Source organism: Mus caroli, unplaced genomic scaffold (genome assembly GCF_978045245.1).
Source record: "Mus caroli unplaced genomic scaffold, Mus_caroli_1 scaffold_8, whole genome shotgun sequence".
In the NCBI taxonomy this organism is placed as follows: Eukaryota; Metazoa; Chordata; class Mammalia; order Rodentia; family Muridae; genus Mus; species Mus caroli.
This window is the reverse complement of record NW_028227263.1, coordinates 138,873,441-138,887,936: the sequence shown is the minus strand read 5'-3', so window position 1 is coordinate 138,887,936 and position 14,496 is coordinate 138,873,441. Positions and strand designations below refer to the sequence as shown.

At 43.0% G+C, this 14,496-nt stretch overlaps 1 protein-coding gene across 5 annotated transcripts in view; it reads left to right on the top strand.

The window, feature by feature from the left end:
• Nucleotides 1–14,496, top strand: part of LOC110297661 (ubiquitin carboxyl-terminal hydrolase 29) — a 319,430-nt gene that overhangs the window by 222,672 nt on the left and 82,262 nt on the right. For 4 of the 5 annotated variants that reach the window (XM_085842365.1, XM_085842363.1, XM_085842366.1 and 1 more), the window contains exons 7-8: nucleotides 1,609–1,745; nucleotides 2,902–6,909. In XM_085842365.1, the coding sequence (XP_085698491.1) occupies nucleotides 2,909–5,533 (2,625 nt within the window). In that variant the 5' untranslated portion in view covers nucleotides 1,609–1,745; nucleotides 2,902–2,908 and the 3' untranslated portion in view covers nucleotides 5,534–6,909. Of the gene's footprint in view, nucleotides 1–1,608; nucleotides 1,746–2,901; nucleotides 6,910–14,496 lie in introns of those variants that run through there. The other variant, XM_085842367.1, reaches the window with a different exon arrangement.

Genomic DNA, 14,496 nt, shown 5'->3' with positions numbered 1-14,496 from the left:
AGTGCACTTGGGAGGCAGAGGCAGGAGGATTCTATGTGTTCACAGCCACCCTGGTCTATAGTGAGTTCCAGGACAGACAGAGCTACACGGTGAGACCCTGTCTCAAAAAAAAACAAAGCAAAAACGACTACTTTTACATCATCAGTTGTTATATCTGTGGATCTTAAGGCTTTCCCTCTGTCCCTTAGTACGTTCCTTTAGTGTTGTATATTAGGGTCTTTAGTTAGTTTCCTTTACCAATTCTAAGTTCAGGGGCTGGAGAAATGGTTCAGCTGTTAAGGTCCCAGCACCTAAATGGTGGCTCACAACCCTCTGTGACTGCAGTTCCAAGGGATCTGCTGTCCTCTTCTGGTATGTACGAGCACTGCAGGCATGTGGTGCACGGACAATACAAGCAGGCAAAACACCCATACACTAGGCAATAAAAATAGTAATAATTTTGAAGTCAAACACCCATACACTAGGCAATAAAAATAGTAATAATTTTGAAGTCTATTATATAGCTTTCCTGGAACTGGCTATGTAGACCAGGTTAGCTTCAAGTCACATATACTCCTTCCTATCCTGGAATTAAAGGCATATGTGTCACCACAGCCAGCCTAAAAATAAATCTCTCTCTCTCTCTCTCTCTCTCTCTCTCTCTCTCTCTCTCTCTCGCTCTCTCTCTCTCTCTTTTTTTTTTTTTTAGAAATTATAAAGTTTAGTATTTCTAGTTTTCACTTGGTATTAGACTGTCCTCGTCACACCTCTCATCTCTCCTTGCAAACACATCTCCATGCTTTGTTTCAGATTCCTGGGGATACAGGAGAATTCTGGGTGTATCTGCTCCACTAGATTTTGTTTGGTTTTATGCAGTGTTTGTTTTATTTTGTTTTGTTTTTACCCTAATCCTTTTGGTTTTGAGTCAAGGTCTTTCTATGTAGCCCTGGCTATCCTGGAACTCTATGTTGACCAGGCTGGCCTCAAACTCACAGAGATGGGCTACCTCCCAAGTGCTAGGATTCCAGGTGACTTGCCTGTGGAGTTTTTTTTTTTCTTTTTTAAATATATTTATTTATTTGTATATGCTGCGATCTTACACATCACAGCATGAGTGCATAGGGGAGAGAACAATCTGCAGGAGTCGCTCTCTCATTCCACCTCTGGGTGCAAGGGATCAGACTCAGGTCGTTAGGCTTGGCGGCAAGCCCCTTACTCACTGGACCATCTTGCCAGCTGTGTTTAGTTTTTTGACACCAGTCTAACATAGTCTTGGTTAGCCTCAGACTGACTCCCTTCTCTCTTTCCTTTCTCTTTCCCTGATCTCTTCTCTGCCTCCCACCCCATGCCCGTCTCATCGCATATCCCATTCTTGTCTCACGTCTGTCTGTTTCTTGGTTTAGCATCTCAAGTGCTGTAATTCTAGTGATACAATCACAATGCTTGAGAGAGAGAGAGAGAGAAACAGAGAGAGAGAGAGAGAGAGAGAGAGAGAGAGAGAGAGAGAAGGGATTGAATGAATGAGGGCCCTTTTGCATGCTGAGTGCCTTAAATATGAGCCTTATCTTCAGTCCAAATATATGTTTGCTCTTTTACACTCCTTGATTATTACCATTGTAACCACTGCAGGACTTGGGTCTGCGTCTGGAATCTGCAATCAGAAAGCCAGCAGCACTTACAACTTTGACAAAAACTTCCATTGTCTCAGCCTCACCAGTGAAAAGAGCAGAAGCACCAGAGCCCAACACCACAGCATTTTACTTCTGGTACTTGGTGTTATCATTTCTATTGTTATGATAAAGCACTCTGACTGACAAACAAACAAACTTAGAGGAGAAAGGTCCACTTTAGTCCACAGTCACACAGTCACACAGTCTGTCACTGTAGGGAACTAGAAACAGTTGGCCATGTGATAGCCACAGCGTAAGGTAGAGAATGAATGCAGGCATAGGAGCTTGATGCCCAGCTATCTGTCTCTACTCTTTTTTTTTTTTCTTTCTTTCTTTTTTTTTTTTTAAAGATTTATTTATTATGTGTAAGTACACTGTAGCTGTCTTCAGACACTCCAGAAGAGGGCGCCATATCTCGTTACAGATGGTTGTGAGCCACCATGTGGTTGCTGGGATTTGAACTCTGGACCTTTGGAAGAGCAGTCGGGTGCTCTTACCCACTGAGCCATCTCACCAGCCCCTGTCTCTACTCTTAACTTAGTTTGGTTCCCCAGACCAGGGAGTAGTGCCACACACCCTTTCAAGCTGGGTCTTTCCACAGTAATTAAACAAGACAATCTCCCTGGGCCAACCTGATCTAGATAAAAATGCATTGAGACTCTCATTGATCATAGGTTGTGGCAAGGTTTCAAGTAGAACTAACTGTCACAATTAACTTTGCAACAGGGGAGAGCTCCAATCGTGTTCTCCAGAGAATGGGCACAATTAAGGCTAAAGGGATGGTTCAATGGTAAAGAGCACATACTATCTTACAGAGGACTGGAGTTTAGTTTCTAGCCCCCCACACTGGGTAGTTAATAAATAACTGCCTGTAATTCTAGTTCTAGGGGAGCTGTTGTCCTCTTCTGGATTCTGAGGGCACTGCACATACATGCACAAATGCACACACATGCACAAATGCACACACACACACACACACACACACACACACACACACTTGATTTTTAGTAAAAGGATATAAGTAACTCCCAATTTTTATGAATTGTAATTAACAAACAAAAATTTAAATATTAAATTTTTCCATAGTAAGTTTTTGTTTTTTCCATAGTGTTTTACTTAAGGCATAAAGAGAAGACTAAAAGCTGATGGTGGTCAGTTAAGAGTTTAACCAACACCCCCCCCCCACCATTATAATAGATACATTTTGAGTTACAGTGCCTATGTGTGTTGTGTTTTTGTGTTTTGTTTTTAGATTGTGCATGCTTTTTTGTGAAGAAAGAATGGCTCACCTAAAGATAAATGGTTTGGTCCAGATCCGCAGCACAAACAGGAGCAAGCACACCAGGGCATCTCAGTGGAAAGAAGCAGTCATCGAAATAGTAGAAAGAAAACAGAAAGTTAATCTGGTGGTTTCTTTCAAATTGGAAGAAAGGAGAAGGGTGTTTCAGCTGGGTGATAATGTTACAGGCGTAGTGGTTAGTGGTGAGCTGGGACTGTATCATCTGGACTTAACTTTGAGAGACGACACATCCTTACTCATCGACAAGTTATCCTCTGCAGATGTTGAACATTTGAAATCATTCCTGGATTCGTCTACTCCATGTGAGTCCCAGCAGCCCATGGAGCCCATGAGTAGTCAGGATGACCTTGAAAGCAGTGATCCATTTTGCAGGGAGCACCAGGAGGCAGCCTGCGGATGCCTGAATACCACTCCAGAAAGTGGGACATCACTGTCCCGCAAGATGCCACTTTGTATGTCAAACACCACGGGCGGCCAAAAGAGAGGAGAAAAACAAGGCAGGAAGAGGAAGACTGAACCATCCTCATCCAGTGCAGAAGTGAACAAGGACATTCCCAAAGAAAATACTCCTGACCAAAAAAAGAAATCCAGGCGATATTATTCCAGGAACAGAGGCGGCAAAGCAGAGAAAGCTGTGACCTTAAGAGAACAAGAAAAGCGTACCAATTGGAAACTTGAACCTGCTTTCAATTCCAAATCCTATGGAAGGGCTAACCTAGATGGCACTATCCTTCCAATCGCGACATGCTCTGATGACAGAGATGTATCAATATTTGGACTGGAGATCATAACACATAACGGAGTCCAATCTCTTCCTGACCCTTACCTAAATCAACTAAAACGTGAAGGCTTCCCAAATTTGGGAAATACTTGTTACATGAATTCCATTTTACAATCTGTCTTTGGGATTCCAACCTTTGCAAAGGACTTACTCACTCAAGGCATCCCATGGGAGAAAGTCTCCTACGATGACCTTATCATGCCCTTAAGCCAGCTCCTTGTCTTGAAAGACATTCGGGATGTAGAGATCAAGGGGGAGTTACTCACCAGTGTAAAGAAGTCCATTTCCACAGTTGCAGACACATTCTCGGGCAATGAACAGAACGATGCCCATGAGTTTTTAAGTCTGTGTTTAGACCAGCTGAAACTGAACATGGAAAAAGTAAATGCCATGTGGGATACTGAGAGGAGAAACACATGTGCTGGGTCTGCTGGCGCCAAAAGGTTTGTTTGTCCCGTTGGTGCTAATTTTGAATTTGAGCTGCATAGCTCCATCATCTGTGAAGGCTGTGGTGAGGCTACTATCAAAACCGAAGTGAGTAATTACCTCTCCATTGACCTGCACCATGGGACAAAAACACACCCTCTATCAATTCAAAAGTCTTTCGATCTTTTCTTTACACCAGAAAAAATTGAGCATAACTGTGAGAAATGCAAGAACAAGAATTCTGTTCTCAAGTACACATTGAGGAGACTCCCCAGGGTCCTCATTGTTCATCTGAAACGCTACCAAGTTACCACTGACTTGTTGCCGGTAAAGAGTGAGCAGCCAGTTGAGATTTCTAAGTATTTAAATATATCTTCCCACTGCCATGAAAACAGGAAGCTACCATTTCCCTTGGCTAATACATCCCCAGATATCTCTCAAGGGATGATGCCTGGGATCTTCAACCAGTCAATGTCATCTAAGAAGGTGACTTCAGAATCCTGTGACCCCATGGTTCTACAGGTTGGATCCAGTGTAGATGCTGAAATACAAAGCTTCCAGATAATGTATGAGGATGAAGATGCAAGTGAGGAGCAGCAGCAGAGAGGCCTGGAAAGTGGTTCCATGCTGGAGCCAGAACTAGTGAAGACAGAAAACAGGATACTCAGACAAAAGACATCACTAGCAACTGACTCAATGATCGGTGACGGATACAGCTTTCTTCCTATGCTCTGTGAGCCTCTGAGCATCCAAGATCCAGGTCTTGCAGAGATGGGTCTTCAAGAGGTTCCAGAGAATCCAGAGTTTAAGAACTATGAGAAAATTAACATATATGGAAAGTCAGATGGCCGCACTGAGTTGTCAAAACTCTACCAGAATCATGGAAGTCGAATCAAGGGTTTGTTTCTACCGGCATCCCTTGCAAGTGTTAGTTCTCAGGAAGACCCAGAGAAGGACCTGAGTAGGTCTCCAGAATTGCAGGAAGATGACCCACATTCCTTTGCATTTGGTTCTGATGATTCCAAAGATGGGGAGATGGGAGATGATCTTCAGAATTACAGGCTCGTCAGTGTTGTCAGCCACTTTGGGAGCTCCCCAAATTCAGGCCATTACGTAAGTGATGTGTATGACTTTCAAAGGCAAGCCTGGCTCCTTTACAGTGATGTCCAAGTGTTCGAGAGTTCAGATCCCTCCATTCAGGAGAACAGGCTAAACAGCGGATACATCTTCTTTTACATGCATAATGAGATTTTTGAGGAACTGTTGAAAAAGGCATCTGAGTGCAAGGTCCTTAGCACATCTAAGGAGGAAAAGAGGGACATTGATTACTTCTCAACATTGCTTAACGGCCTTACATACATCCTGGAAGAATTCTAAATCCTGCCTAAAACGAAGAAGAGTCACATAGCTCAAGATGAAAACTTGGCATAAAACAACGAACGGACATATTAGAACAGAAACACAGGCCTTGCTGATGCAGGCTATGCACCATTCTTTCCTATAAGGCTAAATGGTGCTTTTCCTGTTTTGTGGTGGTTTTAATTTATTCACGGATGTTAAGAAAACTCATCATTTTGAGAGTACCATTTGTTAATGTAATAGGGGATCTGGAGAGATGGTGCAGTAGTTGAGAGTGCAAACTTCTCTCATAGAGGACCCAAGCTTGACTTCCCAATACCTATGTTAGGTATGAGCACATGTGTCCTTGGAGACAGGAGGCACGGGATCACCCGGAATGGGAATTACAAGTGATAGTAAGCTGCCTGACTTGGGTGCTGGGAACTGAACGTAGGTCTTCTGCAAGGACAGTTTCCACTTTTAAACACTAAGCCATCTCTTGGCTTTCATTCTAATTTTAGAGTGTGTGCTATCCGTATGAGCAAAGCATGATGCTTTTTAAACGTTGTTCTGAACCAATACAACACAGCAAGGAACCAATTACAAGTTCAAATGCTGGGGTTCAATGTCAGAAACAATACCAGTAGTTACTTAAAAGTTTGAGAAACATTTATTTAGTGTGTGGAGTGTCCTATTAAATTTTAGTGTATATAAATCGCTCATGTCATCCAGAGGTTCCTCGTTTTTTTTTCCCCTAAATTCATATATGTTGTTGTTTTGTCAATTTATTAAAACCATTGTTTTCCATATGTGTTTGTGACTCATCGATGAGATCATATAGTTGCCCACCACCTGGTTTTGTGCTTCTCAGAATTACAGGGTACATTAAAGTGACACAGGAAGTAAAATAGATAGTATTTGCAAATTGAAAAGCACTCTAAGGACTCTGGGTAACCACCTGCCACCAAGCCCCATGACCCAACTCCGCTGAGTTGCCTCTGCCCTCTAGGGAAGCTATCACATGAACACCCATAAACAGATGGATGAGTAAGATCTAACTTTCTAAAGGTTTACTCATTTACTGTGTGTGTATATATATATATATATATAAATATATAGTGTTCTGCCTTCTTGTAGGCCTACACATCAGAAGAGAGCACCAGATGTCATTATAGATGGTTATGAGCCACCATGAGGCTGTTGGGAATTGAGCTCAGGACTTCTAGAACAGCCAGTGCTCTTAACCCCTGACCCATCTCTCTATCCCCTAAAATTTGTTTTTTTTTGAAATCTCACTATATAGCTCTGGCTGGCTTGGGACTTTGTACAGATCAGGCTACCCCTAAACTCAAGAGATTTGTCCTGCCTCTTGGGTGATGGTATTGAAGATCTGCACCACCATGCCTAACACAATAAAAATTTTAAAGCACTTTAAAGTGCCAAATATACTTGTTAAGATTTAAATCAGGATTGACATGAGAAAATGGGGTGGTTCAAGGTAGAGGATAAGGATTAGACTGTCCTGCAGGTGAGAGCTTCGTTAGAAAATAGTAATACCACAAACAGCATAGTGGGATTCTAAAGAGAACCTTCAGCTCACAAGAGAAAGCAAGGTTCCCCTTAATTTCCAAGAGCCCCATGCCATAGAGCAGTTAGAGTAGTGCATGCTTTCCCTTGATTCTGGGCTGCAAGGGGAAGGCAACAATAAGTTGGTGTCACTGTCTACATGGTGTGTAGCCTGATCTGAGACACCAGCACCACATCTAATAGTGTTTCAAACACGAAAGAAATAGTACAGAGTCACTTTCAAGGCTCTAGGGAGATAGTTCAGTAGGAAAGGGTCATGTGCAAGTGTGGGGACTTGAGTTCAAATCCCCAGCACCCACTTAAGGTGGTCATGGGCATAGATGGCCATGACTGTAGCATTGGACAGCAAAGGCAGATTTCGGAACTCACTAGCCAACCAGCAGCCAAAATGGTAAGAGTATGGCTCAGTGAGATTGTATTTAAAAATGGAAAGTGGAGGAAGAGAGCACTGGGTATCTTCTGGCTTTCACATGTGCATGCATCCGTGTGCAAACCATCGTACAAGTGTTATTTCCCACATTCCTCTTTGGGCCTGGAGAAATGATTAAGATTACTTTCTGCTCTTTCAGAGGCCCCAGGTTCAATTCCTAGTATCCACATGGGTTCACACCATCTGTACCTTCAGTTCCAGAGGATCAACTGGCCTCTTCTGGCTTTGTAGTATGCAGACAAAACACCTACATGTATTAAAAACATTGCTTCAATTTTTACCTTCAAAGGGGTACCATATATTCATAGCCTGTGGCTAGTCTTAAAAAGCTTATAAAATTCACAGTGTTAATATACTATATAAGAGCATGTACAAAAGTTTAGAACATTTTGAGGTTATAAGAAAAATACTAGTTGGAGAGAGAGATGCTCAGGCTTAAGAGCACTGGCTGCTCCTCCAGATGGGCCCAGGTTCAATTCCCAGTACCCACATGGGAGCTCATAACTCTCTAGAACTCTAGTTCCAAGTGATCTGACACCCTCACACAGACACGCACGCACGTCAAACATCAATGCACACAAAATAAATGTATATAAATTAGTTAAAAAGAAAACATCTAATTTGGGTTGGTGAAATGGCTGAGCTGTTAAGAACACTGGGAGCTTTTTCAGAGGTCCTGAGTTCAATTCCCAGCCACTATATGGTGGCTCAGGACCATCTATAAAGGGATCTGATGCCGTCTTTGGTAAGTAGGTATACATGCAGACAGCACTCCTACATTAAATAAGTTAATTAAATAAACACTAAAAGCCTGGTAATTTGTAAAATATGGGGCAAAATTAAGTGAGGCTGATTTATTTGGGGGAAAAGATTAGTCTAGAACAGCAGTTCTCAGGTTCTGGGTTGCTACCCCTTTGGGTGGGGGTTAAAGGACCTTTTCGCAGGAGATCACATATGAGATAGGCAGTATGTTGAGAGCAAGCAAAAGAAACTTACTTTAAATACTTCCACTTCATTTTCAGACTCCATTTAATCATAGGGAGAAACTAAGTTCAAGCTCCCAGGCCGTAGGGAAGCTGGGGACTTCCCACGAGCTGAACAGCTTCTATTATGGGGAAACAGTTGTCTGAGTTCAAACAGCTCAAGAACAACTCCATCTTGCTGGCAGAGTCATACATACTAAGTTCATGTTCCCAGGTCCAGGAACCTACTCCTAACCTGTTTGGTGAAAACTCCCTTGCTCAATCCCTTGTGTCAAAATATGGTAGAGTAATGCTACAGCCTACCCCGTCCCCCTCGAGTTGTGGTCTTGTCCTTTAAATAAATATGTTGTACAATTTCTCTTCTGGTCGCAGTTCAGCTTCTGAGTCTGTTCTTTGGCTGTGATTGATCAGTAGTGGCTTAATTACAATAAATGTTTTTCATCTGCATTGGTCTGCTGTTTGAGTCATTGGATTTACGTTGTGTTTCATCGTACTCCACAACACATGAGAGATTTACATTACGATACATAACAGTAGCAAAATTACTTATGAAGTAGCAACAAAAATGATTTTATGGTTGGGGATCACCACAACATGAGGAACATGGGTTGCAGCATTAAGAAATGTTGAGAACCATGGCTCTAGAACATGCTTACAATTAAAAAATAATAATTCTTTTTTAGCAGTTAAAAGATTTTTTTTAAGTGTCAGGGAACTGAGGACATAACTCCTTTGGTAGAGTGCTTATCTAACATAAAGGAAGTTCTGGGTCCTATCCTCACCACCACATAAGCCAGGTGTAATGGTGACATAAACCTATAATCACAGCATTTAGGAGATGGAGAGGGAGGACAAAGAGTTCAAGGTTTTATAGTGAGTTTGAGGCCAGTCAGGGCTATATAGACTCCATATCAAAACCACGGGACGAGGGGTGAGGGGGGTGGTTCAGCAGGTCAAGGACCTTGCTGCCAAGGCTAACAATCTGAGTTTGATCCCAGGGGCACTTATGAGGAAAGCAGAGCACTGATTCCCACGAGTAGTCCTGCCTTCTGACCTCTATGTGCTACCTCCAAATAAATAAAAAATGTAATTCAAAGGAAAAAAATAAAAACAGGCTGGGTGTAGTAGTGGCACACACCTTTTCTTTTTTTGGTTTTTGGGTTTTTTTTTTTTTTTTTTTTTTGGTTTTTTGAGACTGGGTTTCTCTGTGTAGCCCTGGCTGTCCTGGAACTCACTTTGTAGACCAGGCTGGCCTTGAACTCAGAAATCTGCCTGGCTCTGCCTCCTGAGTGCTGGGATTAAAGGCGTGTACCACCACGCCCGACTAATAGCCAGATGTTTTAGCACGTGCCTATAATCTCAGTTTTCGGGAGGCAGATTCCAGGCTAACCCAGGTTAACATGAGACCATCCTCTACCATAAATCCTACAAAGGACTAATTCAAGATGTTATCTTCTGGCTACTTTACCTTCCAGAGTCTTGTGTGACCTTGGCTTTGCAAGTCACACTTATAGGAGACTTGGCAAATCAGAAGTGACCAAAATCCTGCAGCAGATTACTTTCTTCCAGAGGTTCCAAGTTACATTTCCAGCAACCACAACCACCTGTAATGGGATCTGATGTTCTCTTCTGGTATGTCTGAAGATAGTGACAGTGTACCCATATACATAAATAAATTTTAAAAACCAAAACAACAACAACAACAACAACAAAAAACCAGAAAAACAAAATCTGGAAACCAATTGGTTTTGGATACATTTGGTTTACTGGCATCTCTTCAGTCACGTTTGTCAAAAGGCACTGTATAAATATTTGCTGAATGGCAGGCATAGTGTCGTGTATTTGAAGCCCCAGATACTAAGGAGGCTGAGACAAGAGGATCACCTGAGCCCAGAAGTTCAAATCCAGACTAGGTAATATAAGATTCCATTTCAAAAACATCAAACCAGGGGCTGAAGAGATGGCATAAGAGCTAAGAGCATTGTCTGCTCTTCCAGAGGACTTAGGTTCAATTCCCAGCATCCACGTGGCCATCCACAGGTGGAGATCTGATACCTTCTGCTGGCTTCCATGTGTACCAGACACACATGTGGCACAGACATACATACATGCAAGCAAAACACAAACACACACACACATATAAAATACATACATAAATTTAAAAAAAATAGCAAACCAGGGGCTGAAAAGATGGCTTAGCATTTAGGAGCACTTGCTGCTCTTCCAGAAGAATAAAGTCAAGTCACACCACCCAATTTAGGCCACTCACAATCACTTGTAACTTACTGGCACCTGATGTCATCTGGCTTCCCCAGGCACCTGCACACACATGGCACAAATATATACACATACACTTAAAAAAGACAAAACAAGCATTTATGAATAAATGGGTTAAACCTATCCTTAAAAAGATAGTCACTGTGAGCTTAAGCACTCTGTGTTCTCTGTGATAGACTCCGTGATGGACAAAATGCTAGAACATTTTGCAGTCAATGTTCGGGAGGAGTATTCCATGCTATCCTATAACGGGACAGTTTCCTGTATTTTTTTGAAGTGCTCAAAGTCCCTATGGGTGTGAATTCTTTTTTTGGTGTCCGCCAAGATATGACTTGTCAGCAAAGGCCTTTCCATACATAGAGCGTTTATAAGGTTTTCTGCCCAGTACGGAGCTTTTTATGGAGATCCAGCTGAAGAATTTCCCACATTCATTACACTCGTAGGCTCTCTCCACTGTGAATTTTCTGATGCAAGTGGAGGTTTGACTTCAGAGTGAAGGCTTTCCCACATATACTACAGTCATAGGATTTTTTTCCCCAGTGTGGAGTTTTTCATGTTGAGTAATTTTTTTCTTCTGCACAAAAGCCCTGTCACAGAGGTGATACTTGTAAGCCTTCACCCCAGCATGCATTCTCTCATGAACATTTGCTTTCTGGGCAAAAGCCTTCTCACACAGCCCACATTGTAAGGTTTCTCTCCTGTGTGTGTTCTCTGGTGTTTCATAAGAGCAGACTTGCAAATGAACGACTTTGTACAGTCTTTGCACTGGTACGACTTCTGCTTCTTGTGAGTGATTTTATGTGGGCTGAAGGTTGAGTTCTGTTTGAAGGACTTGCCACACACTCACTCATAGGCTTTCTCCTCCTGTGGATCTTCTTATGCTTACTGTAAGATGACACCCGGGAGGAGGCTTTCCCACAAGCTTCACACTTACAGGCTTTCTCTTTAGTACGGGTTTTCCGAGGCTGAACAAGACTGGTCCTCTGCCTGTAGGTGACTTTCCTCTTTGAATGAGTTTTCTGATGTTCAGTCAGGTCCCACAGTGTTTTGAACGTTTGTACACATTCAGTGCATTTAAAGGATCTCTCCCCAATATGGATCTTCATATGCCTCTGAAGGCGTGGCTTTGAGTTGAGTAACTTTCCACAGGCATCATATTCAAATTGTATTTCCAGAGATTTGCATGAATTAGGGCCAAGTGATTTTCTATATTCCTGAGAATTGCTTTTTACACAGCACTTACTATCAAAAATGATGTCTAAAATGACTTCCAAGTATACTGTACACTGAGATCCTGATTCCGTGTACAGTATGATGGTTGAAGGAACATCATCATTGCTTGGGAGAAACATTTTCTCATGTGTGGTACCTTTTTGTTTAGTAAACATTTTCTTGTGGCCTGATACAACTCCTCTTTTTAGACTCGCCCCATACTCATGGACATTCCAACCTGCCTTCAACATCGTGGTCTTTTGGATTACAGAGAATGTTCCGTGAGAAACTCTCCACTCTTGTTATTTGAAATACATATGTTACAAATCACTGAGTGGGGCCATTCTGGTCTTAGGGAATTAGACCAGTGAGAGAGTGGCTGATCAGCTATGTGCCACCAAGCAGGTGGGCACTCAGGGACAACTGCCACTAGTACTAGTCAAGAGATTTTGACAGAAGCTAAACAGATATCCTTTTCTGTACTCACATGAATAATTAAAAATAAAATAAATCAAGACTAGAGAGATGGTTCAGCAGTTAATAACACTTGTTGGTCTTCCAGAGGATCCCAGGTTAGCTCCAAGTACTCACCTCAGGTGGCTTACAATGCCTATAAGCCCAGATCCAGGGGATCTGATGCCCCTCTTATAGCTTTCACATGCAACTGGATACACATGGCATACACACACACACACACACACACACACACACACACACATTTCAGAAAAATTATCTTTAAATAAAAAACAATAGCAATGGGCTGGAGAGATGGCTCAGCGGTTAAGAGCACTGACTGCTCTTCCAAAGGTCCTAAGTTCAAATCCCAGTAACCATATGGTGACTCACAACCATCCGTCATGAGATCTGACGCCCCCTTCTGGTATGTCTGAAGACAACTATAGTGTACTTAGATATAATAATAATAAATAAATCTAAAAGAAAAAAAATAGCAAAAGGGCTGTAGAGATGGCTGTACAAGGGTTAGGACCTGAGTCTGGGTCTGTAGAACTCAGGTAAAAATAGACATGGTAGGGACACGTCTGTAATGTCAGCAGAGCAGAGACAGGAGAAACCTGGAAGGCTCTGCTGTACTTGGTAGTGAACAAGAGACACTGTCTTAAGTAAGGTGGAAGGATAAAATGAGGCTTGACTTCCAAGGTTGTCAAGCTCTGACTTCCACCTGGTATATACCATGATGTGAACAAGCCCCCAGGCACACACACATGGATATACAAGTCAGGCTGACAGACAGACAGACAGACAGACAGACAGACACACACACACACATGAAAATACGGGAAAAACAATAAAACAACAACAAAACCTGGTACCACACTCCTTTCCTGCTTCATCCTAATCCTGGCTCACGTAGGATACCCCAAAAGTTAAAAGCGGTCTGGAAGCTAATCTGCTCACCCTCAAGCAGGTGCTTGTGTATTTCAGACTTCAGGCAGTCATCTCTGTCACTCACAGAGGCCAGAGTGCTGAAGTTCTCCAACATCACATCCTTATACACGTTTCTCTGCTCAGTGTTCAGCCCCTGCCACTCCTCTGGGGTGAAGCTCACAGTGACGTCCTCTAAGGTCACTCTCCCCTGTAATAGCAAATTCCCCTTCTGTAGAAACTTGCCACTGTACCATAAGAAAACCCAGAGAATCAACCAACCTGGGCTCACTGAGACTGAACCGACAACCATGGAGCCTACACGAATCTGACCTAGGCCCTCTGCATAGATATTATGGTTGTGTAGCTTGGTGTTCTTATGGGAAGCCTAACAATGGGAATGGGGCTGTCCCTGACTCTTTTGCTTGCTTTTGGGACCCTTTTCCTCCTCTGGGTTGCCTTGACCACCCTTGATATGAGGGAGGACGTGGGGCATTGGGCTATGCACAGACAGGCTGGTCTCCAGTTAACTGAGGTCTGAACCCCGGAAATGGTGATAATTCACCTACATGACACGGTAGGCATCCCCTTATGCTCCTGGAACTCTGGCCCCTGCCTAAGTTACCGCCCCACCCCCAGCCCCCACAAGAGAAGTGCAGCTAAAAGTCACTTAGACAATAGCCCAAGCTTCTGACCTTCAGGCTAAACTCCTCCTCAGTTACCTAGCAACAGTAAAGACCATAAAAAAAGGGCTGTTCAGCCCCTGCTTGCTCTCTTGCTCTCTTACTTCTTTCTCTTGCCTCTTACCCCTCACTCTCACCCTCTCTCTCCCCTCTCTTTGTCTCCTCTCCTCTCCTCTCCTCTCCTCTCCTCTCCTCTCCTCTCCTCTCCTCTCCTCTCCTCTCCTCTCCTCTCCTCCCCTCCCCTCCCCTCCCCTCCCCTCTCCTTCCCCTCCCCTCCCCCCCTCTCTCTTTTCTCCCTGCTTTTCTATAATAAAGCTCTAAAACCTTAGAATGTCTGCTCATCAAGGGCCACTGTGCTTGGAGGATGGGACAGGCTTTCTCCTAATGAGCCGTTTCTAATCTCCTGTTAGAAGGCGTTCCTGTGCTCCAGTCAAGATCCGTTGAGAA